This window comes from Capra hircus, chromosome 5 (assembly GCF_001704415.2).
Source record: "Capra hircus breed San Clemente chromosome 5, ASM170441v1, whole genome shotgun sequence".
Lineage (NCBI taxonomy): Eukaryota > Metazoa > Chordata > Mammalia > Artiodactyla > Bovidae > Capra > Capra hircus.
Genome location: NC_030812.1, coordinates 1188751 through 1214034, shown reverse-complemented (window position 1 = coordinate 1214034; position 25284 = coordinate 1188751). Strand labels below are relative to the sequence as shown.

Here is a 25284-nt window from a genome sequence, read left to right as displayed (position 1 = left end):
CCAGATCTCCTGCATTGCAGGCAGACGCTTTAACCTCTGAGCCAGCAGGGAAGCCCCAAGTCTAAGTGGTCCCCAATCAACTCAGAGATGCTCAGTAATTAAATAAGGCCACCTTATTGCTCATGAAAATATATTAGGCTAGCCTTTTGGATCCTAAGAATACTTTGGTTTTCTGGATGATACGAACTGATTAAAGAAAGCATTAAAATGTATGGCTTCTGAAGTACTTCATCAGTGCAAGGGAACAAACTGTACTGTTTGTTTTAAAACCATCAGAGAACTTAGTATATGAACATCATGCAGATTTTAAATTACTGAAAATAAGTTTGGCTTTCCTTAAGCAATGGAACCAAACTCAAACTATGCTACAAAGCAACCAGAATAAAAGTGAAGAAACTTCAAAATGCAGATTCCTTATTATATACAGGCTAGAGATGAAGGTAAGAAGGCTGGACTGAGTGCTAAAGGCAAGGGAAATAACAGACAGGAAAGGGAGAAATACACTAAGAAAGGACACGTTAAAGAAATATTTTCATTTCTATTATGACCTGTAGAGGTAAAAAAATCGGAGAGGGCAATGGCACCCCATTCCAGTACTCCTGCCTGGAAAATCCCATGGACAGAGGAGCCTGGAAGGCTGCAGTCCATGGGGTCACTGAGGGTCGGACACGACTGAGCGACTTCACTTTAACTTTCATTCACTGCAGAAGGAAATAGCAACCAATTCCAGTGTTCTCGCCTGGAGAATCTCAGGGACGGGGGAGCCCAGTGGGCTGCCCTCTGTGGGGTCACACAGAGTCGGACATGACTGAAGTGACTTAGCACCAGAGGTAAAAAGGGAAATCCTGTAAATAAGGTCATTTTTTTCTTGGAACTTTAGAGCATCAAGAAGACAATTTCAGATAAAGCATTGAACTAAGCTCCCAATGAAAGATGCAATGCTTAGAACTGAGAGGTACAGGCCCAGAGGTTTTGTATATAGAAGACCTCAAATAATCTCAGCCCCTAATTATGTGCAGCCTCAAGCGACATCTGACATGGTAGCCTAAGGCTGAGAGGGAAGCACATATGCTAAAGCTCAAAAGGTCCTAACAAATTCAGTACTGAACTCTTCCTTCTTTGAACAGTTATCAGTCTATCTCAGCAAGAAAACACATATTAGTTCTGATCTCCCACATTATTCTGTCAATAAATTTTTAAGCTGCTAAATATTACAGCCAATATATCCAACAGTCACCAGCAGAGTAAGTTGTTCTATGCCATGAAGAATGCAAAAGGCACCACCTAGTGGCAGATGGTTCCAACAAACAGCAACAAGATTCTGCCACAGAAAAAAGGTAAAGTTGGCTTAAAGCTCAACATTCAGAAAACGAAGATCATGGCATCTGGTCCCATCACTTCATGGGAAATAGATGGGGAAACAGTAAAAACAGTGTCAGACTTTATTTTGGGGGGATCCAAAATCACTGCAGATGGTGATTGCAGCCATGAAATTAAAAGATGCTTACTCCTCAGAAGGAAAGTTATGACCAAACTAGATAGCATATTAAAAAGCAGAGACATTACTTGGCCAACAAAGGTCCGTCTAGTCAAGGCTATGGTTTTTCCTGTGGTCATGTATGGATGTGAGAGTTGGACTGTGAAGAAAGCTGAGCGCCAAAGAATTGATGTTTTTGAACTGTGGTACTGGAGAAGACTCTTGAGAGTCCCACTGACTACAAGGAGATCCAACCAGTCCATTCTAAAGGAAATCAGTCCTGGGTGTTCTTTGGAAGGAATGATGCTAAAGCTGAAACTCCAGTACTTTGGCCACCTCATGCAAAGAGTTGACACATTGGAAAAGACTCTGATGCTGGGAGGGATTGGGGGCAGGAGGAGAAGGGGACGACAGAGGATGAAATGGCTGGATGGCATCACTGACTTAGATGGATGTGAGTTTGAGTGAACTCCGGGAGTTGGTGATGGACAGGGAGGCCTGGCGTGCTGCAATTCATGGGGTCGCAAAGAGTCGGACACAACTGAGCGACTGAACTGAACTGAACTGAAAAAGGTAAACAGTCTCCTATAGAAAAAGGAGACTTTTGTTGAAATTAATGAAAACCCTCTCAGTTGGTTTGATAGAGCTTAAATGTCTTTTTTTTTTTTTTCCAAAATCTGCCAGAATTACTAATATCTACTTTTTAAAAATGAGGCTAGGGAAAGTAGACAATCACCTTATTGCCTCAAATGAATATTCGGGGAAAACTGAGACACTGTTTTATTATTTAATAACATTTAGACTTAACCAACTTTAATAAAGCCGGTTATTTTCTTTTTAAATTTTCTGCCTCGCCACCATGGCTTGAAGTCTCTTGGTTACCCAGCCAGAGACTGAACCTGGGCCACAGCAGGCAAAGCGCCAAGTCCTAAACACTGGGCCACCAGGGAATTCCCTAAAATCGGTTACTATTATAATTGCTAACTATTTTAATAACACAATATTTTAAACAAAAAAAATCCTTCTACTAAATAACTACTGTTTCTCTGAACAGTTAAGTGCTCATGATGGATTAACAGCACAGGCTAAGTCACAAGACTGCCTGTCAGTGACTGAGTTCAAGATCTTTGTAGCTCCTACGTTCTTTTGAAGGCAAGAGAGCTAAAGTTGGCAGTTTTGAGGCTTATTTCCCTGGTAGCTCAGATGATAGTCTGTTTGCAGTGCTGGAGACCCAGGTTCGATCCCCGGGTCAGGAAGATCCCCTAGAGAAGGAAATGGCAACCCACTCCAGTATTCTTGCCTGGAGAATCCCATGGATGGAGGAACCTGACAGGCTACAGTCCGCGGGGTCGCAAAGAGTCAGACACGACTAAGCGACTTCACTTCACTTCTGTTTCAATACTATTCTGTGGCCACATTGGGAACTTTCCAATAGGCTTAAAACACCTGAAAACAAGAATAACCACCAAAATAAGCACCTACTTGAAAGCACTATATACTTTCTGAGGGCTGAAGCCACTGGAGAGGAAAAGGCTATCCTGCTGAGAACACTAAAAACTTTTTCTTCTTTTAAAGTACCTATTTTAATAAAGAACATGGAAGGGATATACCCATTACTAAGAGCAGATGGCTAATAGCAATAAAGAGAATTTTATTTTGCTTAGACTGGATGGAATGTGGCGTAGTGGAAACTTAAATCTGATAAAATTTGCTTTAACTTCTGGCTCATTTCAAAACTATATGATTTGGGGCATATTACTTCACCCCTCTTAGTTTCACGTTGTACAAATGTAGCTAATAAACTTTCCAAGGTTAACGTGAAAATAAGGTATAATGTAAAAGGCCTAGTAAATAGTACACATGCGATGGAGAGTAGTTATTAAAATCAGCCATATCCATCAGTGAATGATCAAGTGAAAAATCAACAGTTATGAGAGACTTAAAGCCCCTGATAATTAATATGTCTTATCACAATCCTGACTGGCTTAGGAAATCCTTTACCCACCCCACCCCCCAATTTAGTTAGGTTTCCTTTTGCGTTATCCCAGCACCCTCTCCTTACCTCTTCACAGCTTTTACCATAATATACAATAAGAGCTTGTTTTTCCTCTCTCACCCTACATGATAAGCTCTGGGACTACAAGGACCGTATCTATTTTTTAACTTATTCACTGTATTACTCTTAAAGCATGGTACATGGCAGCAAGTAACACATACTCCTGGTTAAGGATATGAGCCTGAAGCAACAGACAGGCCTGAATTAAAATCCCAGGCCTATCTCTAAGTACTATGTAGTCTGGGAAGTGTCACGCTCTCTAGGTCCATTTTCTCATGTGTAAAGTGGCAATGGCAACAACACCTTCTTGCAGTGTTGTCAGGAGGCTTAAATGAAATAATAAGGATGTAGTTCTTAGAACAGTACCTGGCACTCAATAAGTGGTAAGTAGTTATTAATAAATATATGTTTAACAAACATACAAATGTTGAGAACAGATTATTAACAACATATTCTATTAAATAGAGCAACCACAGCCAAGAGTGCTGATCAATGGATTAACTAAAACTAGAGGGAAAAGTCTCTACTAGCAAAGTATGGAGTTCTCTATTCCTGATTTAAATATTATCAGTGGTTTAGATAAGGACCAAGAAGGTTATCTAATTTACACATGGAAAAAGCTAGTAGATTATAAATATGTCAAACATAAACATTCAGAAACATATGGCAAGTTGAAATTCTTACACTTAGGTTTATGTAACAGTTACACAGGAAGACAGGGAAAGCCTAACAGAAGAGCAATACTTATAAAAACGGAATTCTCATTTTTGTTATAATCTACATAAAAGAAAAATTAAGCTGACATGACTGCTAAAAAGCATATGCAATCTTAGAGATAATAATCTAAAGAAAAAAGGAACCAAAAAGAAATGCCAGAAGTCCACAGTGAGAGTTCTAGAGTTCTTTTACTTTACCCATTAAGAATATTCCTCCACTCTAGTGAATCATGGTCTACTTTCATCTTTGGAGTCGAAAGTTACCTTTGGAGTCCTTAACTCAAAAATATGTATAGTTAAATGCAGTAAGAATAGATTCAAGGGATTAGATCTGGTAGACAGAATGTCTGAAGAACTATGGATGTAGGTTTGTAACACTGTACAGGAACCAGTAACCAAAATCATCCCAAAGAAAAAGAAATGCAAGAAGGCAAAGCGGTTGTCTGAGGAGGATTTACAAATAGCCGAGGAAAGAAAAGAAGCAAAAGGCAAGGAAGAAAGGGAAAGATAAACCCAAATGAATGCAGAGTTCCACAGAATAGCAAAGAGAGATAAGAAGGCCTTCTTAAATGAACAAGGCAAAGAAATAGAGGAAAACAATAGAATAGGAAAGACTAGAGATCGCTTCAAGAAAACTGGAGCTATCAAGGAAATATCTCATAAAAGAATGGGCACGATAAAGGACATAAATGGTAAAGACCTAACAGAAGCAGAAGAAACTAAGAAGAGGTGGCAAGAATACACACAAAAACTGTACAAAAAAGGTCTTAATGACCCCGATAACTAGAACTGGACATCCTGGAGTGTTAAGTCAAGTGGGCTTTCAGAAGCATGACTATGAGCAAAGCTAGTGGAGGTGACGGAATTCCAGCTTAGCTATTTAAAACCCTAACAGATGATGCCTGTTAAACTGCTGCACTCAGTATGTCTGTAAATTTGGAAAATCCAGCAGTGGCCACAGGACTGGAAAAGGTCAGTTTTCATTCCATTCCCAAAGAAAGGCAATGTCAAAGAATGTTCAAACTACTGCACAATTGCACTCATTTCGCATGCTAGTAAGGTAATGCTCAAAATCCTTCAAGACAGGCTTCAATCGTACGTGAACTGCTAACTTCCAGGTGTGCAAGGTGGGTTTCAAAGAGGCAGAGGAAGCCAGAGCAAACTGCCAACATTTGTTGAATGATGGAGAAAGCAAGGAAGTTCCAGAAAAACATCTACTTCTGCTTCATTGACTATGCTAAAGCTTTTGACTGGGTGGATCACAAGAAACTGTGGAAAATTCTTAGAGATGGGACTAGCAGACCACCTTACCCGTCTCCTGAGAAACCTGTCTGCAGGTCAAGAAGCAACAGAGCCAGACATGGAACAACAGACTGGTTCCAAATTGGAAAAGGAGTACGACAAGGCTGTATTCTGTCACCCTGCTTTTAACTTATATGCAGAGTAAATCATGCAAAATGCCAGGCTGAATGAAGCACAAGCTGGTATCAAGATTGCTGGGAGGAAATATCAACAACCTCAGATATGCAGATGATACCCCTCTAATAGCAAAAAGTGAAGAGGAACTAAAGAACCTCTTGATTAGGGTGAAAAAGAGTAAAAAAGTTGGTTTAAAACTCAACATTCAAAAAACTAAAATCATAGCATCTGGCCCCATCACTTCATGGCAAATAGATGGGGGAAAAGTAGAAACACTGACAGATTTTCTTTTGCTGGGCCCCAAAATCACTGTGGATAGTGACTGCCACCACAAAATAAAAAGACACTTCCTTGGAAGGTAAGCAATGACAAACCTAGACAGTGTATTAAAAACTAGTGACATCAATTTGCGGACAAAGATCTATGTAGTTAAAGCTATGGTTTTTCCAGTAGTCAGGTATGGAAGGCAGACTGCTAAACAACTGATGCTTTTGACTTGTGCTCTTCAAGACTTTTGAGAGTCCCTTGGATAGCAAGATCAAACTAGTCAATCCTAAAATAAATCAACCCTGAATATTCATTGAAGGACTGATGCTGAAGCTGACACTCTAATACTTTAGCCAACTGAGTGAAAAGCTGACTTGCTGGCAAAGCCCCTGATGCTGGGAAAGACTGAAGGCAAAAGGAGAAGGGAGTGGCAGAGAATGAGACGATTAGATAGCATCACCCATTTAATGGACATGAATTTGAGCAAACTCTGGGAGACAGTGGAGAACAGAAGAGACTGGCGTGCTGTAGTCCATGGGGTTGTAAAGTTGCTTAGCGACTGAACAACAACAATATGACAAAAACACAGCTTAAGTCACTGATTTTAATTACACTGTAGTTGCCAAACTCTTTTATTTTCTAAAATAATCTTATGATGAAAAACTAAAGGTCAAGTTGAAGGAAGGCTGGGAGACTCAAAAGCCCTACATGTTCAGGGTTTCCCAGCTGCTCCCCAAGGGCATTCCTTGAATTACAGATGTTTGAATCTCCTGAAAGATCCCTTCCAAATTCTAAATTACTCTAAAATATTAAATACTAAAATACCATTCTTTTCTGATGTAACTTTAAAATGAAAATTATTCATTTACTATTTTTTAATAAAGTATTAAAGAAACAAAGGACATTTTAAAAAATTAATGACACTTACCTACTATACATAAACAGATCTCATTTCCCAACATTTTCCGTAATTCTTTCACCCAGTTTTTAACCTGTGTATACAAGCATAAATATTAAAACAAATCCTGTTACAATGACTACAATTACAATACCCCAAAATGCAATGTTGTGAAAGTACCTCAAAATTCTGTCTAATGGTCCACATATTTAGTTATTAGGAATGATTCACTATCAGTTCAGTCGCTCAGTCGTGTCCGACTCTTTGCGACCCCATGAATCGCAGCATGCCAGGCCTCCCTGTCCATCACCAACTCCCGGAGTTCACTCAGACTTGTGTCCATCGAGTCAGCGATGCCATCCAGCCTTCTCATCCTCGGTCGTCCCCTTCTTCTCCTGCCCCCAATCCCTCCCAGCATCAGAGTCTTTTCCAATGAGTCCACAGCTGGGTATTGTTTTTGCTTTGGCTCTATCCCTTCATTCTTTCTGGATTTATTTCTCCACTGACCTCCAGTAGCCTATTGGGCTCCTACTGACCTGGGGAGTTTCTCTTTCAGTATTCTATCATTTTGCCTTTTCATACTGTTCATGGGGTTCTCAAGGCAACAATACGGAAGTGGTTTGCCATTCCCTTCTCCAGTGGACCACATTCTGTCAGACCTCTCCACCGTGACCCGCCCATCTTGGGTTGCCCTGCGGTCATGGCTTAGTTTCATTGAGTTAGACAAGGCTGTGGTCCTAGTGTGATTAGATTGACTATACAGGATCATTTATATTGCAAATCACACTCACTCACACTCACACACACACACCCAATAGAAAGATTTCTCTCTCCATCTACATATAAGTATAAAGAGAAGCACCTCTAATTACAATCTTTCATAAATCATCCACAAATCTAAGCAAAGCTGTTCACCAGAGCAAAAGCATGTCAACTCCAGCGTCTAATAATAGATGCTTGTATAGAATCACATTGGATTGAAGAAAATATGGGCTTGGGAATTCCCTAGTGGTCCAGTGGCTAGAATTCAGTGCTTTACTCTCAGGGCCAGGGTTCAATCCCTGGTCAGGAAACTAAGATCCCACAAGCCACAAGATGCGACCAAATAAAAAAAAAAAACTAAAAAACACACACATACACGAGCTTAATTAAGTCTTTGATACCCCAGTTGGTTCCAAAAGAGAGGGCACGGGAGCTTCTGTGACAAACATTTAGAGGAAAAACAAAACGTACAGTAGAAAAAGAGCAAGATAAGTTTTATCCTTTGGCGTGTGGTAGGTTTCTTCACTCTCGGCACCTCTGGTGTTTGGGCCTCGTCAGCCCTCTGCCGGGAGGGGCGGTCCTGTGCAGTGAATGCTGTTTGGTGGCACCCCTGGCCTCCCACTAGACCCAGTGCCACTGCCAGGTGCGACAACCAAGGATGCCTCTAGAGATCGCTGTCACCCATGGATACCCACTGGACTGCAAGGAAATCCCTAAATCTAACCAATATTCCTTTTAATTGTTATTCATTGGCGGTCAGATTCCCCTCCACAGGTATTCTACTGATTAACCCATACACTCTGTGATGAGTTAAAGAGGGTCAGAAATTCTCTGCCAAGAGTCTATTTCTCCTCTCTCTGACTCTGTTCTAGCCTAGTCTCTTGCTTTGACCAAGAGAAGGTGGCAGCACTAATGCCATGCCAATTCCAGACTAAAGACTTAGGAAGGTCTGGCAGCTCTCTCTTGGGATCTGGTTGTCATATAAGGTTTGGCTGGAATACAGAATAACGAGAGCATGTGGACAGAGTACTGGAGAACAAGACACCAAATGGAGTGAGAAGGCACACAGAGGAGATCCAGGTCCCCACCCAGCCAACCCCCAGCTCATGCAGCTGTCTGAGTGACTCCACTGACACCACATGGAGCAAAGGATTTGTCCAGAAAAGAAAGAGAGTAAAAATCACTCAGTCCTGTCCGACTCTTTGCGACCCCATGGACTACACAGTCCATGGAATTCTCCAGGCCAGAATACTGGAGTGGGTAGCCTTTCCCTTCTCCAGGGGATCTTACCAACCCAGGGATCGAACCCAGGTCTCCTGCATTGCAGGTAGATTCCTTACCAACTGAGCCACAAGGGAAACCCAAGAATACTGGAATGGGTAGCCTATCTCTTCTCCAGGGGATTTTCCCAACCCAGGAATTGAACCAGGGTCTCCTGCATTGCAGGCGGATTCTTTACCAACTATCAGGGAAGCTCAGGCAACCCTCAAAACCGTGGGAAATAATATGTTGTTGTTTTAAGAAATCAAATTTGGGGTGTTTTGTTATGTGGCAAGAGATAACTGGTCACTTTTCAACCTAAATGACTCCACTTTCTTTTAATCAATAAAATACTTAAACCATTTATTTTCATGCAAAAAGGCAAGAAGGGATAGAAGAGATAACAAACAGCATCCCAAAGATAAAACATTGTAAAATATCATTAAATCTGAAAGCTACCTATTTTCATTTTTCTACTCCTTGGCCTAACTTTTGCAACATGGTATTAATAATCCAAAGGCTAACTTGTATATCTGCTTCATCCATTAAATGCTAGGAAATAAATAAAAATAAAGAAACAAAAAGGGCAAGTAATTTCAAGAAGTACAAACCTGTAACTCAAGGCAAGAAAAGCTTCACCTTGGAATTACCCCCTTGAGTCACATATCCTTTCTTATTCCCAGAAAGGCTTTCAAAAGATCAAATAAGTAAACTGTCACAATCCTAACTGTGATGAGAATTCAGAGGTAAGTTTAATGGTCACTCGTTTTTGGTCCCAAAAACTTTATAAAAATGGAAGTGCTTTAAAATAAACACAGCGTAGATTTTCCTTTTAAAATCTGTACTGAATACTCCAGGATACCTAGTGAGGAGAAAAGAGCTTAAACTTGATTTAGTTCCTCTTTTACCTCCCCATAATTATGGAACCCACCTGTGCAGCCATACCAAGTTTTCAGGTGCCCAGTGTGTACAGAAAAAAAAGTTTGTGATTTTTCTTTAGTAAGGAGAAAAAAAAGGCGTCTATATTTTTCTGAAGCTTTACTTCAGATTATTTCCCTTTCCTAATATCTGAGAAAGCCATATAATAAACTATTAATAGATGATATCCATATTGTTACTATGAATTAAATATGCCATTAAAAATTATGACTGGTCATCATTTATGCACAAACTAGAAAATCCCATGGATGGAGGAGTCTGGTAGGCTGCAGTTCATGAGGTCGCTAAGAGTCAGAGACGACTGAGCGACTTGACTTTCACTTTTCACTTTCATGCATTGGAGAAGGAAATGGCAACCCACTCCAGTATTCTTGCCTGGAGAATCCCAGGGACGGCGGAGCCTGGTGGGCTGCCGTCTATGGTGTCGCACAGAGTCAGACACGACTGAAGTGACTTAGCAGTAGCAGCAGTATACTTTTAAAGCCAAGGCTAATCACAGACATGTTAATGCAGACCTGACCAATCACTATTGTTCTATTAAGTCATTCACCCATAAGTAAGCAAGATACCTTCTGGAAAGAATCTTCATCTGTTATATCATAAACTAAAATAGCTCCATTTGAATCTCTGTAGTAAATTGGACCCAATGCGTGGAATCTCTCTTGACCTGCTGTATCCTAAATAAAGCAACAAACGTTTATTAGACCAGAAGAAAAAATATATCTATTATTTAAACTACAGTGAGTTTCTGATTAATTATAAACTAGGGTATAAAGTTATAGATAACCCCAAAACACTGTTAAAAGAAACAAGCTATAAAAAATTTTAAGTTATAATTAATATTTAATGCTTTACTGTTCTGTAAAGGTTACTTCTCCTCTCCCCAACCCTCCTCCTCAGCAATCTTTCCCACCCTCGTTAAGAAGCCAGTTCAGTTGCCAAAGGGCTGGAATGACCACAATGGCTTTATAACCTAGGAACAGGCTTGGCCCTGAATTTAAGTTCTCCACAGAGAGAGGAGACAAGGAGAAAGAACGAGCACCAGGACCACTTGGCAGTGATGCCTTACTGCATTATCCTTGCCCTAGTCTCCACCAGCCACTCCCTTGGAAGATTAGGACATAGAGACGGGGGGATAAAGACCAGACAGCCTGTCCACCTCTTTTTCTGAAATGGAATCCCTTGAGTTCACCCTTCTCCAGTTGAAAAGTTATGACAGCACTATTCATGTATAACAAGTGTATTCAAGATAAAATTCTTAGCCAGATTTTAGGGGGGAAAGATGTTTAATTTAAAAAAAAAGATTTTGGCTAACCCTGAGTTAACTAAAAAAATAAAAATCCAGAAATTCAAATTCCTATTTCTTAAGCCAATTAGTTATTAGAGTATGAAGAATAGGTAAAGGCCTTCACTCATACAGCTGAAAATGTTAACTTACCCATATAGCAAGATTTACTCTCTTCCCACCAATATTTAACTTCTTTGTTAAGAATGATGCCTAAGAAAACAGAGATATACATTAAATGATGTTTCACATAAAACTTATCCTAAAAAATATAGATGAATGAATCACATCATATGAAACAAGTTATCTGGGAGAAAAAGTAATCATTGAGTTTTTATTAATAACTAAACACTGTTTCCACTGAAAACAGAACATTATTTTTATTCTAAGAAAAAGATATTTTGTTTTATGAACACAAGTTATAAAAAGTACCCAAGAGCTGGTAATTAAACGTTTTCTTAGTTTTTTTCCCCTCATTAAAACATTTTCTTAGCATTTAATTTGATGCCACCTAACCTACTCATTATAGAAAGAGTCTAAGACTTCTAAGATGAGATAAAAGAAATATTTACTGGTGTTTACTTAGCTGTATGAATACCATTACTACTGGAAAGTTTCCTGCCATTATTTTGCAATTCAATTATTTAAACTAAAGCTAATAACTGAACCAGGTACTATCACAGAAATGAAAGAGAACAGTTCCAGCTTTCAAAGAGCTTATAGTTCCACTGCAAATATTAAAATGTAAAGATAATGGTTAAAATGGAGGGTCTTGCTAAGTACACTATAAAGAAAATGCTGAGAAAGGAGTGTAAAGCTTGCCTGGATAAGTCACAGAAGGCTTCAGAAAGAAAGTAATGAGCTCCTTTTTATGAGTAGTAAGGGTTTTTCGTGACAGACAAGTGAAACCACTGAAGCCTGAAATATGTTAACTCCCCACGCCACAGGAAACTCCAAGTTGGTCTGGTGTATGCCAGAGATGAAGCTCTAAAGTTAGGAAAAGGTTGAATCAAAAAAACCTGAAACTCCGTATCTAAAGGTATGGACTTAACCTTGTGGGTCTCAATAAAAGCTGTTTCAAGACTGGCACTCCACTCCAGTACTCTTGCCTGGAAAATCCCATGGACAGAGGAGCCTGGTGGGCTGCCGTCCATGAGGTCGCTAAGAGTTGCACATGACTGAGTAATTTCACTTTCACTTTTCACTTTCATGCACTGGAGAAGGAAATGGCAACCCACTCCAGTGTTCTTGCCTGGAGAATCCCAAGGACAGCGGAGCCTGGTGGGCTGCTGTCTATGGGGTCGCACAGAGTTAAGACACGACTGAAGCGACTTAGCAGCAGCAGCAGCAGCAGCAGTGTATTGCTCTGTATCCCCTTTGTGTGTTCACAGTGCACACTAAAGAGTCCGCCAAAAGAAAGACTGGCTAATTGTATTTATACAAGTATTTCCCAAACTCATTTGACTTCTTTTTTCCCTAAAGAAACACCTAACTCATCCAAAGAAGTAAATGTTAGGAAATAATATTGTTGACAATGAACAATCAATGAAGGGTTTTTAAGCAGTGAGAACATATAAAATCTGTATTTTTAAGAGAATGACTATGATAGGAAGAAAGACAGGACTACACTTGGAAGACAGGAGGCTATTTTAAAGCTGGAAAGAAAGGCATAAAGGGCCTGAATTAAATGCATGAAGATAGAAAAGAGGAGGATAAAATCAAGACTAATTGAAGAGGGAATATAATCAGAAACCTGAGTCGGTTGACATGTTTAAAAAAGGAACAAAGAGTCAAGTTCAAAGCTATGCAGAGATGATCACATTTAAGTGTATAAATACAAAAGAAAGTGCAGAGATGGAAAGTAAAACAGATAAAAAGGCTAGGATGGTGAATTCTTGATATTACTGAAGGAGAAAGAACCTAGATTTCAGGAAGGACTTTCCACTGTATATATACCAAGGAAAATTAAAAACTAAGAAAAGGCCACTAGGTTGAATGATTAACTAAGGAATCCAGATACAAAGGAATCACAAACAGCAGAGGTCAAATCCAGGAATGTCTACCTTCAAGATATTTTATTAAATAAAACAGAGGTTATATAGAAAAGGGCATAATATTTAATTCAATGGCAAAACAACAAAGGAAATAACTTAGAAAATGAGAAGACCAAACACATGTTATATACAATAAATAGGAATGAAGGAATATTTCCCACTCATAGCTTAAGGGTTAAGAATATCAACTTTGAAGCAGAACTTTGGATTTGAATCTCAGCTTTGCCACTTATCAGTTGTGTAACTTATTTGAACTCAACCATCTGCCCTATTTCACTATCAATGTTATATAAAGAAACTCAAAATCTGACTCCTATACAAATGTTTAAAGTAAACTTAAATGCCTCTCTCTTCTTTCAAACATATTTAAAGTTAAACTGATCTTCCCTCCAAAATTGGCTTTCCATTGTAACATTAGTATTTTGATCACATTCTCCAAGTCACTGAGGTTTAGCATCTCAGGAATATCATCATTGAACATTCTTCCTTCCCTGTCATCCCATAATCCAAAAAACTGATCAAATCTTGTCTTCGTATTTCCTCTGGAGTTCTATGACCACCAGTCTCATATTAAGTCATAATATAAATACCTTTGGTCTCACCTCACACTCTGGTTCTCTAGTCTACATGCCACAGTATCTTCCTCAAACCCTAAATATTCTATTAAAAATAAAAACAAACAAAACAAAAACAAAAAGCCCTTACCACATCCACACCTGAGTTCTCCAATAGTTATCACTTTACATTAGTATACTTGAATTATATCCTGCTGGCAGCTAATACCATAAAAGCCTTCTGTCAAGAGTTTTGTGGGGATTTCTCCGCAGTGGGGAGTGAATTATAGCTGGGAAAGCTCCATCATTTCCTTTCTACCATTCCTTCTGAAACTTACCATCACTTTCCACAGTGAGTTGAGAGACAGTGCTAAGTCTCTCCTAAGGAAACATGTATATATAGAACAATTTTATGGAAAGAGTGCTCATCAGAGCATTGATTCTTTACAAAAAGAAAGAAAATGGAAAGAAATAACCTAAGTGTCCATCACTAGGCAATTCTTTAAAAAATATACAAGTGTACCCCATCGATATGGTGAGACACTACACAATCATTTCTAGTGCTATTGCTAATACCAGCTAACAGTGAATGCTTACCTTTCACCAAGTACTGTGCAATGCACTTTTTACAGTCATTCATAAGCTTCTCCTTTATGAAAGTCAGGGAGCCGTATTATAGAAATAAAAATCTCAAACCCTTATCTTTGTATCCAAGGACCTCCACCATTTGTCCATACCTATCTTTCTAGAAAGCTTCCAGTATTCATAGAGTCTATACTATATATCCCCTCCAATCCTGTATGTTCATAAAATTCCTCTCTATCTTGGGCCTATTCTTTTATTCTCTATCTTAATCTCATCTCTCCAAGACCAGTTCATAGACCTATAATCTTCTTTGAATTTTTAAATTGTCTCATACCACCCATACAGCCCACACTGGATTTCTCCATGCAGCAGAACTTTAGGGAACCTAATCTTACAATATACAGCACATACCACCTCATAAAAGTTATCTTTTCATGGGTATAAGTATTCTGTTAACTAGATTACGTATTTTTATTTACTTAACACTTTCACAGTGCTTACAATGAAATGGGCAGTGTTTTAAATACTTTTCAATATTAATTCACTTCTCGTAAAACTCTGTGATTAGATATGGTTATTATCCAAATATTATAGAAGTGGAAACAGAGACAAAGGAATGTTAAGTATCTTGTTCAAGGTCACAAGCGACAGAGCAGGATTTGCAATCTAGGCGGTCTGGCTCCAGACATGACTCATACTCACTGTGCTGTGGTGCCTCTCAGACTGGGAGGTGAAGGAACACTTCTCTAACAGAGGGGGCAGGGGGAAGCACAGTGCTGCCCACAGCAGACTTGCAAATGTGCTACTGGAGACAAATTCATCTACACTCTGCCTGGTAGAATTCAATTTACATAAAAGATATGTTTCGAAAAGTTTCCTTATAAACCAAATTATTTTAACTCAAATATGTGATGCACCAGGAAAGCAAATTATAATACGGTACTCGCTAAATCTTTTTTTTCTACCTTCATAACAAAAAAACTTAAATCCCTCTCTATGGAAAGAGTCCTTCTGTAATAAAAATCATCTCATTTTATATAAATCCTAAATTCTTAATATTTCACAGATATTTTCTTAAAGAACAAACATCTTCTGTTTTAAAAACAATTATAGGTAGATGAGAATAAAGCTGAAAGATTTTACATGACATCAAGATAGCAGCAAACGATCAGAAGGTTGAAACCTCTTTTTTCTCCCCCCAACTACCTCCATGAGGCATACTTAATTTGGTCAAGCTACTGAGATACCATTCGTGGTTATGTAATACTCTGGGGCAGAAGTTCTTAATTCTGTTACATGGTAGTAAAAATGGGAGGGAGGTATAATCATGAACTGCTTTCAGAATCAGATAAAAGCCATGAACCCACTCAACACTCAAGAAAACTGTTTATATGCACTTATTAAAATGTCCAAAAAAAAATTTTCTTTCACACACTTTCCTAAGGGATAAAGCCCTGGCAACATCTTAGTGAAAGAACCCCACTGAGAAAGAGAAGGGGAGAGTGGCATAAATAATGTCAATTCAAAGGTTTCGAGGAATATGGGAAGAAAAAAAATAGTATATACCATGTGTCACCACGATTCATCTTTCTCATTTTATCTTTGTATTAATAACAACCCTGTGAAGTAGGCAATTAGCCCTATTTTACAGGTGTGAATCCGAGACTTAAAGAAATACAGTGACTCACCCAAGGTCAGACAACTGAGTCAGGTACCGCAGTGGGCGGAAGGCTGGCTGACTCCATGGCGCTTTTCCCACTGCACAAAGCTGCCTATTCTAGAACACAAACACATTCTTAACCTGGCTTTCCTCCACTCGGACTAAGTGCTCCTAGACACCAACTCATCTCCCAAAATACTCTCAGGGTAGCCACAAACAACGAGAATCAAAGCAATGGTACATTTCTCACTTTAATCCTGCCAACTCTGAGTTGTATGTGTTTGTGTGTGTGCGTGCACTCAGCATGCTCAGTTGCTCAGTCATGTCCGACTTTGAGACCCCATGGACTGCAGCCTGCCAGGGTCCTCTGTCTACAGACTTGTCACCAACAAGAATACTGGAGCAGGCTGTCATTTCCTACTCCAGGGGCTCTTCCAGACCCTGAGATCAAACCCACCTCTCTTGCACTTTCTGCACTGGCAGGCGGATTCTTTACCAGTGCACCACCTGAAAACCCTGAGTTACAGCATCACTATTTCTTCTAATTCCAAAGATTTCATCTTCCACATTTTCGGTGCATTAAGAGACTTATCAATCTTATTAGACATCTGTCATTCGCACCTGATGCTTATTTACCCAGCACTTTATTCGAAGTCACGGTGGGTATTTTTTTAATCTGTATTTTTAAAAAATGCTTATAGGTGAGATATAATAAGAATAAATTGCATTTGCCAAATGAAAGTCTTTCCATAACTGGTTTCATCGAAGTTTTAATGTTTTTTTGTTTTTGTTGGCCAAACTACTTGTTCTTTTGGCAAAACAAAATACCTAGTGCAGTACAGTAACAACTGTAGACAAATACTCAACTGTCTTTATCTAAATTCAATAGACTTTCCAGTTACATTATTTTTGCTACAGTTACAAACACTGTTTCCAGCTTAAGGATTTAAAGCATCTATTGGGAGTTCCCTAGTGGTCCAGGGGTTAAGAATTGGTGCTTTCATTGCCATGGTCCTTCCCTGATCAGGGACTAAGATTACGCAAGTGGGTCTGGGAGGGGCGGGGCTAATCCACTGACTACTTTCAACTGAAGCCAGGGAGATGAAAGGGTTCAGTCAGATAACTCATAAAATGAGTCCTCTGTAGCAAGGCAATAAAAATGAGCTACCAGAAGAACAAGATGAATTTCTACAAGGTCAAAATCATGTTACAGCATATAAAGGTAACAAATCAACATGTTATACAACTTAAGTTTATAAAATGCTATATATCAAATATTTTTAATTTAAAGAAAGAAAGAAAACTAAGCTGGGTTCTTGAATATCTCATTTATTTTTAGCTTCTATAAAGAGATATTATAATCAGTTTAGAGTCCAAGTAAATACTTTGAAGAGTCAAAAAGTCACTTCTAAGGATTAGCTCAAAACCTAACAGCAGAAAATAAAAGTTAGATATAGAATAGCTATATGTTAGACATTCAAAGCAATAATTCAGAAAAACTCTTCTTTAAAAAAAAAAAAAAATCATCCACCCTTCCATAGCCCACATATATCTAGTAAAATACTGAGGGGAAAAAGGAAAGATTTCTACTATGGTATTTTATAAAGATATTGTAAACAAATTGGCTGAATCTTCTAAGTGGTTTCCAGTACTACCTTAGAAGGTCTTTCAGACATTTGAAACATTAATCTTATAAACAAGGAAATTAAGATTCCTAGCTGAGTATAAAGCTAACTGCTAGAATCTGAATGCCAAGTGTTGCTCTGGAGGTTAAGGTGTATGAATAATTTTTTAAAAAGTAGCTGACTTAGCTTAAGAAAAAACAGTACACTATCACTATACATAGGACCTCAGAAATCTAACCTACATGTTCGTTTTCTCACTTACAGCACTGCTTTGCTAATCAAATGGCAGGCACCTCCCTAGACTTCAGGAGGCAGACAGGTGGAATTCCAGTTAGAGTTCTAAAAGGAAAGATGATGGATGGTTCTGATTATGAAAAATGTTACTTTTCACACACAAGACTAGTTCAAAGTGGTAAAAGGCATTTAAGTCAGAGTGCACAGTCTTACAATAAGGGGGAAAGGGAGTTTCAGCTGAAGAAAAGGAAGTGACTACCCAAGAGCACAAGTACAGAGAGAAACAAAGACAACTGAAATCACACAACCATTTAAGAATAAAGAAGAAAGTTAATAGATGGTCAAAATATCTTTCTCATCTTTACTTTCCCCAGCTGGCACAATGACATGTAACAGGTATGAAATAACAATTCTTGAATTTAACTGCTTAGGTTCAACAATTCCAGAGACAAAGCAATAAGTCCCTCACTCCAACTGTCTTTCTTGTCTATGTCAAGTTTAACACAGCCCAAAACAATGAAGAAATCACAGAAGGACGCTTGGGGACTTTATATAAGCTCAAGCTTTCTTGGTAAGCCAGCTAAAGGATTCTGAGTCCTCGGAGAGCTCACCTACAACATTACTTCATAATTATCAATAACCTAGGAGGAGGTCTTTGACCTCTATTTGTGTAGATCACAATAAACTGTGGAAAATTCTTCAAGAGATGGGAATACCAGACTACCTGACTTGCCTCCTGAGAAACCTATATGCAGGTCAGGAAGCAACAGTTAGAACTGGACATGGAACAACAGACTGGTTCCAAATAGGAAAAGGAGTACATCAAGGCTGTATATTGTCACCCTGCTTATTTAACTTATATGCAGAGTACATCATGAGAAATGCTGGGCTGGAAGAAGCACAAGCTGGAATCAAGATTGCCGGGAAAAATATCAATAAGCTCAGATATGCAGATGACACCACCCTTATGGCAGAAAGTGAAGAGGAACTAAAAAGCCTCTTGATGAAGTGAAAGAGGAGAGTGAAAAAGTTGGTTTACAGTTCAACATTCAGAAAACTAAGATCATGGCATCTGGTCCCATCACTTCATGGGAAATAGATGGGGAAACAGTGGAAACAGTGTCAGACTTTATTTGCGGGGGGGTGGGGGGGGCTCCAAAATCACCGCAGATGGTGACTGCAGCCATGAAATTAAAAACGCTTGCTCCTTGGAAGGAAAGTTATGACCAACCTAGATAGCATATTCAAAAGCAGAGACATTACTTTGCCAACAAGTCTGTCTAGTCAAGGCTGTGGTTTTTCCAGTGGTCACGTATGGATGTGAGAGTTGGACTGTGAACAAAGCTGAGCGCCAAAGAATTGATGCTTTTGAACTGTGGTGTTGGAGAAGACTCTTGCGAGTCCCTTGGACTGCAAGGAGATCCAACCAGTCCATCCTAAAGATCAGTCCTGGGTGTTCATTGGAAGGACTGATGCTGAAGCTGAAATTCCAATACTTTGGCCTTCTCATGTGAAGAGTTGGCTCATTGGAAAAGACCTTGATGCTGGGAGGGATTGGGGGCAGGAGAAGAGGACAACAGAGGATGAGATGGCTGGATGGCATCACCGACTCGATGGACATGAGTTTGAGTAAACTCTGGGAGTTGGTGATGGACAAGGAGGCCTGGGGTGCTGCAATTCATGGGGTCGCAAAGAGTCATACACAACTGAGCGACTGAACTGAGGAGGAGGTCTGCAAAAGAGGAACAGTACTAAAAACACCAAAGCACAGCAAATGTTACAATTTTTAAAAATAAAAAAAGTGATGTTCCAGAAATGTCAAGCCTAAACTCCAGAATGGATAATAAACAAATATATATGTATGCATAAAAACATAAAAGCGAGCAGTCCCTCAGACTGCATGAGTTCTCAAAATAATTCATGTCAAATTAATCCCATTACCTTTCTGTCTGCGTTACCCTGAAAGAAACCAACAGAAATTAAGCACCATTTATTCATTCCCAGGTGTTGCCAGTGGTAAAGAATCTGCATCGCAGTGAAGGAGGCACAACAGACACCAAGTTCAATCCACGGGTGGGGAAGATCCCCTGGAGGAGGAAAATGGCAACCCACTCCAGTATTCTTGCCTTAAAAATTCCATGGGCAGAAGACCCTTGTGGGTCACAGCCCATGGGGTCACAAAGAGTCCGACGACACGACTGAGCAACCGAGCACACACACACACAATTCACTCAACAGCTAACATTCATTAAACACTGTGCCAGGAGGTTTACATACTGTGGTTCTCTAACCCATATAAAAATCTTATCGTTGAGATTCTACAATTTCATGGATAAAGACCTAGCTTACAAACATTAGAATACCCTGCCAAAATCATAACTAAAAGGCAGAAGCCAAAATTTCAAACTTCAAAGTCCTGTTCCTTTTTACCATATCAGATAGTCTCCTACTGCAGAAAAAAAAAAAAGCATCTTGTCTTCTGCAAGCATTTGACAAAGTATCTCATGATATCCCCTACAGGCAAGACTGATGTAGCAAGGGGGAAAAAAAAAGAGTTGTAATGCTGGAATAGCCATTTTCATTGAAAGTTTCATGTCCGCTAGGCAGTAGCCCATAGCAGTCAGTCTTGTTTTCTGTTTCCATCATCATTAGTATGTATTAACACTCCATTTGAGACCGTTGCGCAGTCACAAGGAAAGAAGGCTGTGGTCTGTGTTTGGTCTGGGAAAAGCCCCACCCTTAAAAGCAGAGACATTACTTTGCCAACAAAGGTCCATCTAGTCAAGGCTATGGTTTTTCCAGTGGTCATGTATGGATGTGAGAGTTGGGCTGTGAAGAAAGTTGAGTGCTGAAGAATTGATGCTTTTGAACTGTGGTGTTGGAGAAGACTCTTGAGAGTCCCTTGGACTGCAAGGAGATCCAACCAGTCCATCCTAAAGGAGATCAGTCCTGGTATCCTTTGGAAGGACTGATGTTGAAGCTGAAACTCCAATTCTTTGGCCACCTCATACGAAGAGTTGACTCCTTGGAAAAGACCTTGATGCTGGGAGGGATTGGGGGCAGGAGGAGAAGGGGACGACAGAGGATGAGATGGCTGGATAGCATCACCGACTCGATGGACATGAGTTTGGGTGAATTCCGGGAGTTGGTGATGGACAGGGAGGCCTGGCGTGCTGTGATTCACGGGGTCCCAAACGCTCAGAGTTGGACATGACTGAGCGACTGACCTGAACTAGACTGCGAGTCTAAAGAGAAACCCACCTCTGGCCCTGTGTCACTAGATTAGAGAGACTTGTGAAAGGCTTTGTGCTTGGCCTCAGCTCACCCTTTTCTTTCAGTCTATTAATGACTGATGAGAACACTGAAGACAGTCTTACCAAATCTTCAGGTGAAAAGTTAAAATGGGTGCCTAATACAGCAGTAGAGATCATGCCTTATTTTTATGGGCATGGCCAGTACCCAATCTAGTGCCTGACCCACAGTAGCTCCATCAATGTTTCTTGAGCTACAGAATCAAAATTCAAAAGCCTATTAACAGGCATTAAGCACTGGAGCAAACCTATCAAAGCCGACTTTAATGGGTCAAATACGTTTGAGGTTGGTGAGGAAAGGAACTACACATTCAAAGTAAAATGAATTTGAGGTATGTAGTCTTCCTTCCTCACTCTCTCCCTGTTATCTCTCTTCCTTCCTTTAGGCAAACAAAACTAAGACAGCAGGCCCAATATTAACCAGTGTGGCAGCCCCAAAACTCATAGGATCTTTTCAACTTCAGAGTTAGAAAAGGACTCTCCACAGGGGAGGTGATAGCCTGCACTTCTTTGCACAGTTCAAATCACACTAAGAGTAATTTCTACAGCTTAAGCTATCAAATTTTAAGAAAAGAAGGGAATGATTAAATACCAAGTATCCAGAAGAGATGTCAAAATAATGATATGACTTAGAGAAGATCTAGTAAAAGGAACCAGAACTGTTTACCAAGAGAAGACAAAACTCAAGGGGATGTATAGCCATCTTCAACTATCAGAAGGGATGCCATGTATGACTAAGATTCAGAGAGCAGGGAAACAGATTTTGTCTCTAGACACAGGAAAACGCAGGAAAGTAATCTGTCCAAAAATGAAACACGCTATCTCAGGATACATTGTTTTCTACCTTCTGTATCAGTTCATCTCACTTCCAAGCTGTTCAGACTGAAGTAGAAAATCACTTGACTGAAATATTAAACGAAAGACTGAAATAGTAAACCATGAACTATCTTAGGTTCCTTTCAGTCTTTAAAACAGGAATGTTCGAGAGTGTACTTTGCAAGCAAAACACAAAGTATTTTACAAAGATAAGTAGTAGGTAGCTCATTTGCTAAGTAAAAAGGGAAATTCTTTCTCTCACATCTTATGATGCATTAGTTCCTCTCCGTTTGGAATGAAAGGCATTCAAGAATCTCCACGGGTCTCATTGAAATAAAATTTCTCTGAAAAGATTGTTTAAAAAGATGAACTGATATCCAAGAGAAGGAGACTGTATATAATGCTGTTTCCATATGTTGGTACACAGCAAAACCCTCAATTCTAGAACATAATCCAGATAATGTTTGTGATAAGAGTTACATGCTATGCTTTTGATACTAGAGATCTATGTAGATTGCAGAGGTTTCCTCTCAGATATTTAAAAATCTTTACCCAGCTAAAAGCTTTGAGGATATTTTTAGAATGTATAATGTAAGTGTAATTTTTAGGCTGAAGGGCTAAATTATCTTTTTAAAAAATTAAGAGCTCAATTAAAATGGTCTTCTCTTTTCTCTAAGATATGTAGCACAAAAGAAATCACTAAGGGGTGGTTTACCAACATCCAGAAACAGTGCTCCAAAATTTTAAATCTAAACTGGATTCAAATTTCAGCTTGAGAACCAAAACTTGTAGCAATATGATGACCAACAAGTTACTCAACTTAACCATGCCTGTTTCAGCATCTGTATAATGAGGCTAATAAAACTATCCACCTCACAGGCTGTTGTAAGAATAGAAAAGTAAAATACTCAGCACAGTAAGAACTCACTAAATGTTAGCTATTATTATTACTTTACCTTGGTAAATTTTTAAATTTCCAACTGATCACAGGTATTTACCCTACAAATTTCCTTTATCTCTCTAGTAACACTCAACCATAATTATTAAAATTGTGTTAAGTGATCTTGTACAAAAATGCAAGGAAAAAAAAGCAAAAACCCACCCAGGTTCCTGACATTCACTTTTTCAGATCGTATGCTTTATAAAGAAGTAAAAACAGAGGAGTAAAAATAGAACATGGGATCAGAGCATCTTTGGAAATTGTAGAGTCAGTAGTTTAATAATAGTATCAAACATCTAAAGTCACAATAATTAAAAAACTGCATTCTATCAAATAGTGTCCATGGACTTAACACACTACACAATCACTAATTAAGATCTATTGTGGGGTAGTAATTATAAAGATGGAGCGCTTACACTGGGCCAGGTCCTACGTGTGTTATGTATATTTGTCCTGACAACCGTACGAACTATATACTATTATTATGGCCATTTCAGCAGATCTAGAAACACGGGCACAGATAGGTTAATTAACTTGCCCCAAATCACAGCTAGTTAAACGAATAGAGGTGAAGACAGATCAGGGCGAACTCATTGGGTATTTCTGTTCTAACACGTGCAAACTGATTTCACGCCCAATTAATGATTACATTTTAACACTTTTCTGACTAACAATGATGTATCTGCAAACGAAAGCTGGCCCTACATTTACAAGCAAAGAAAATAAATAGCAGCAGTAAAGCTGTTAGCTTGAGGACCAATTGTTGCCCAGTATTCATATGACGTTTCCATGTGAATATGGGTCGACCTGCATCGGTGAATATAAGCGACCCACAAGTCAGACCCACGCAGGCTGCAATGGAACTGCGTAACCCTCACCAGCAAGCGGTCGTTTCAAAATCCCTCCAGAGCGAAGAGTCTTGCTAATCGGCACCTTGTTCGAAGACAGGACAAAATGGAAGTTGCCCAAACACTTAGTCATCAGTAAGTGCTTAAGTTACACATCACCTAGTTCGCAAAATCAAACCGGCAGCTAAGTTCCTAATTCCGAAAGAAAGAAAAAGGGCTGACGCCCGGTTGACTGACTGCAGGGTGAAGGCACCTAGGGCTCAAGCGGAAGCGAGTCAGAGAGGAAACACTGGCCCCCCGACGGGGACCCCACCACATGCGCAGCCACTCTGGGGACCCCGGGGACTTTTCAGGGCCCTTCCACTTCTCTCCCGAGGGCCTGTCCCGTCTCCGGGCTGCCCCGACGACGCGTGTTCCCAGGGCGAGACCGCAAAGGCAATGCGCAGGCGGAGGGGACAGGCCTGGGATCTGGGCGCCCCGACCCAAGGACCGCGGTAGCAAAGTCTCCTGAGGCGCGGAGGCGCCGGGCCCCAGAAGCGCCGCCCCCCGCGCCCCGCGGCCCGCACCTGCAGGGTGGTGATGTGCTTGTCGTTGAACTTGTTCTCGCAGTAGCGCAGCACCAGCGACGTCTTCCCCACGCAGCCTTCCCCCAGCAGCACCACCTTGAAGGAGTAGGCTCGGCCCGCCGCCGCCCCGCCGCCGCCGGCCGCAGCCATCCCGTCGCGTCCCCGCCGCCCGAGCCCTAGCGCCGCGCCGAGGTCCCCACAGCCGCGGCACCTTCACAGCCGCGGCCCGCGCAGCCACTCCGCACCGGCGCCCCCCGCCCCGGGCGCCGTCCCCACTGCCGCCTCCGGGCGAGGCCTGGAAGCGCCGAGGGGAAAGTCCGATAGTGATGGGCCCCGGGCACCACGTCAGGAACCTGGGGAGAGGTTAGGAGCGCCCGCTCTCCGCCTCCCTCTAATGGCGTCTCCTTCCTCCTACGTCACACGGCGGGTCACGTGACGGCCGCGGCGGGGGCGGGCCCCGGAGCGCGCCTGGGTGTGGGCGGGGCCTGCGGGCCAGAGCAGGACCCCGCGGACCAGCTCCTGCGGAGCTCGGCTGTCTGCAGGCCGCCGGCTGTCTGCGGGCCGGCACCTCTCTGCAGTTCGTGGGAGCCTGCGTGCAATGAGGAATGAGGAATTTGAGGCGAGCCCAGCTCAGGTGAAATGTTCAAGTACACAATATTCTCGTTCTTGCCCAGGGATGTTCACGAGGCTAATGACCTCACCCTTCCGGAGGTCCCGGTAAAACGATTTTGCCAAGGTGCCCCCTCAGCATCTTGATAGTCTTTCTCTGCGGGATCCCAAATCCTAACTATTGAATTTTTTTTCAGCTCCCCAGACCACCTGGACTCCTTCTTAAATTTCAGAGCCTCACCTTAAACCAGAAGGTTTCCCGGACCACCCATCTTTTTCCCTGTCATTTCATCTCTCTCCCCACCGGTGTATCTTCTCTAGCTCAGCTTACCATACTTCGTGGAAATTACTATGTTCAGTATTTGTCTTTCCTTATTAGGCTATAGACTTCTTAAAGGCAAGC

The 25284-nt window shown here is 40.6% G+C and overlaps 1 protein-coding gene across 1 annotated transcript in view; it reads right to left on the bottom strand.

Moving 5' to 3' along the window:
* RAB21 (RAB21, member RAS oncogene family) overlaps window positions 1-24686 on the bottom strand; it is a 30329-nt gene extending 5643 nt beyond the window's left edge. The window contains exons 1-4 of the mRNA XM_018047559.1: window positions 24273-24686; window positions 11233-11292; window positions 10364-10471; window positions 6864-6927 (exon numbers count right to left, since the gene is read on the bottom strand). Coding sequence (XP_017903048.1) covers window positions 6864-6927; window positions 10364-10471; window positions 11233-11292; window positions 24273-24422 — 382 coding nt within the window. The 5' untranslated portion in view covers window positions 24423-24686. The remainder of the gene's footprint in view (window positions 1-6863; window positions 6928-10363; window positions 10472-11232; window positions 11293-24272) is intronic.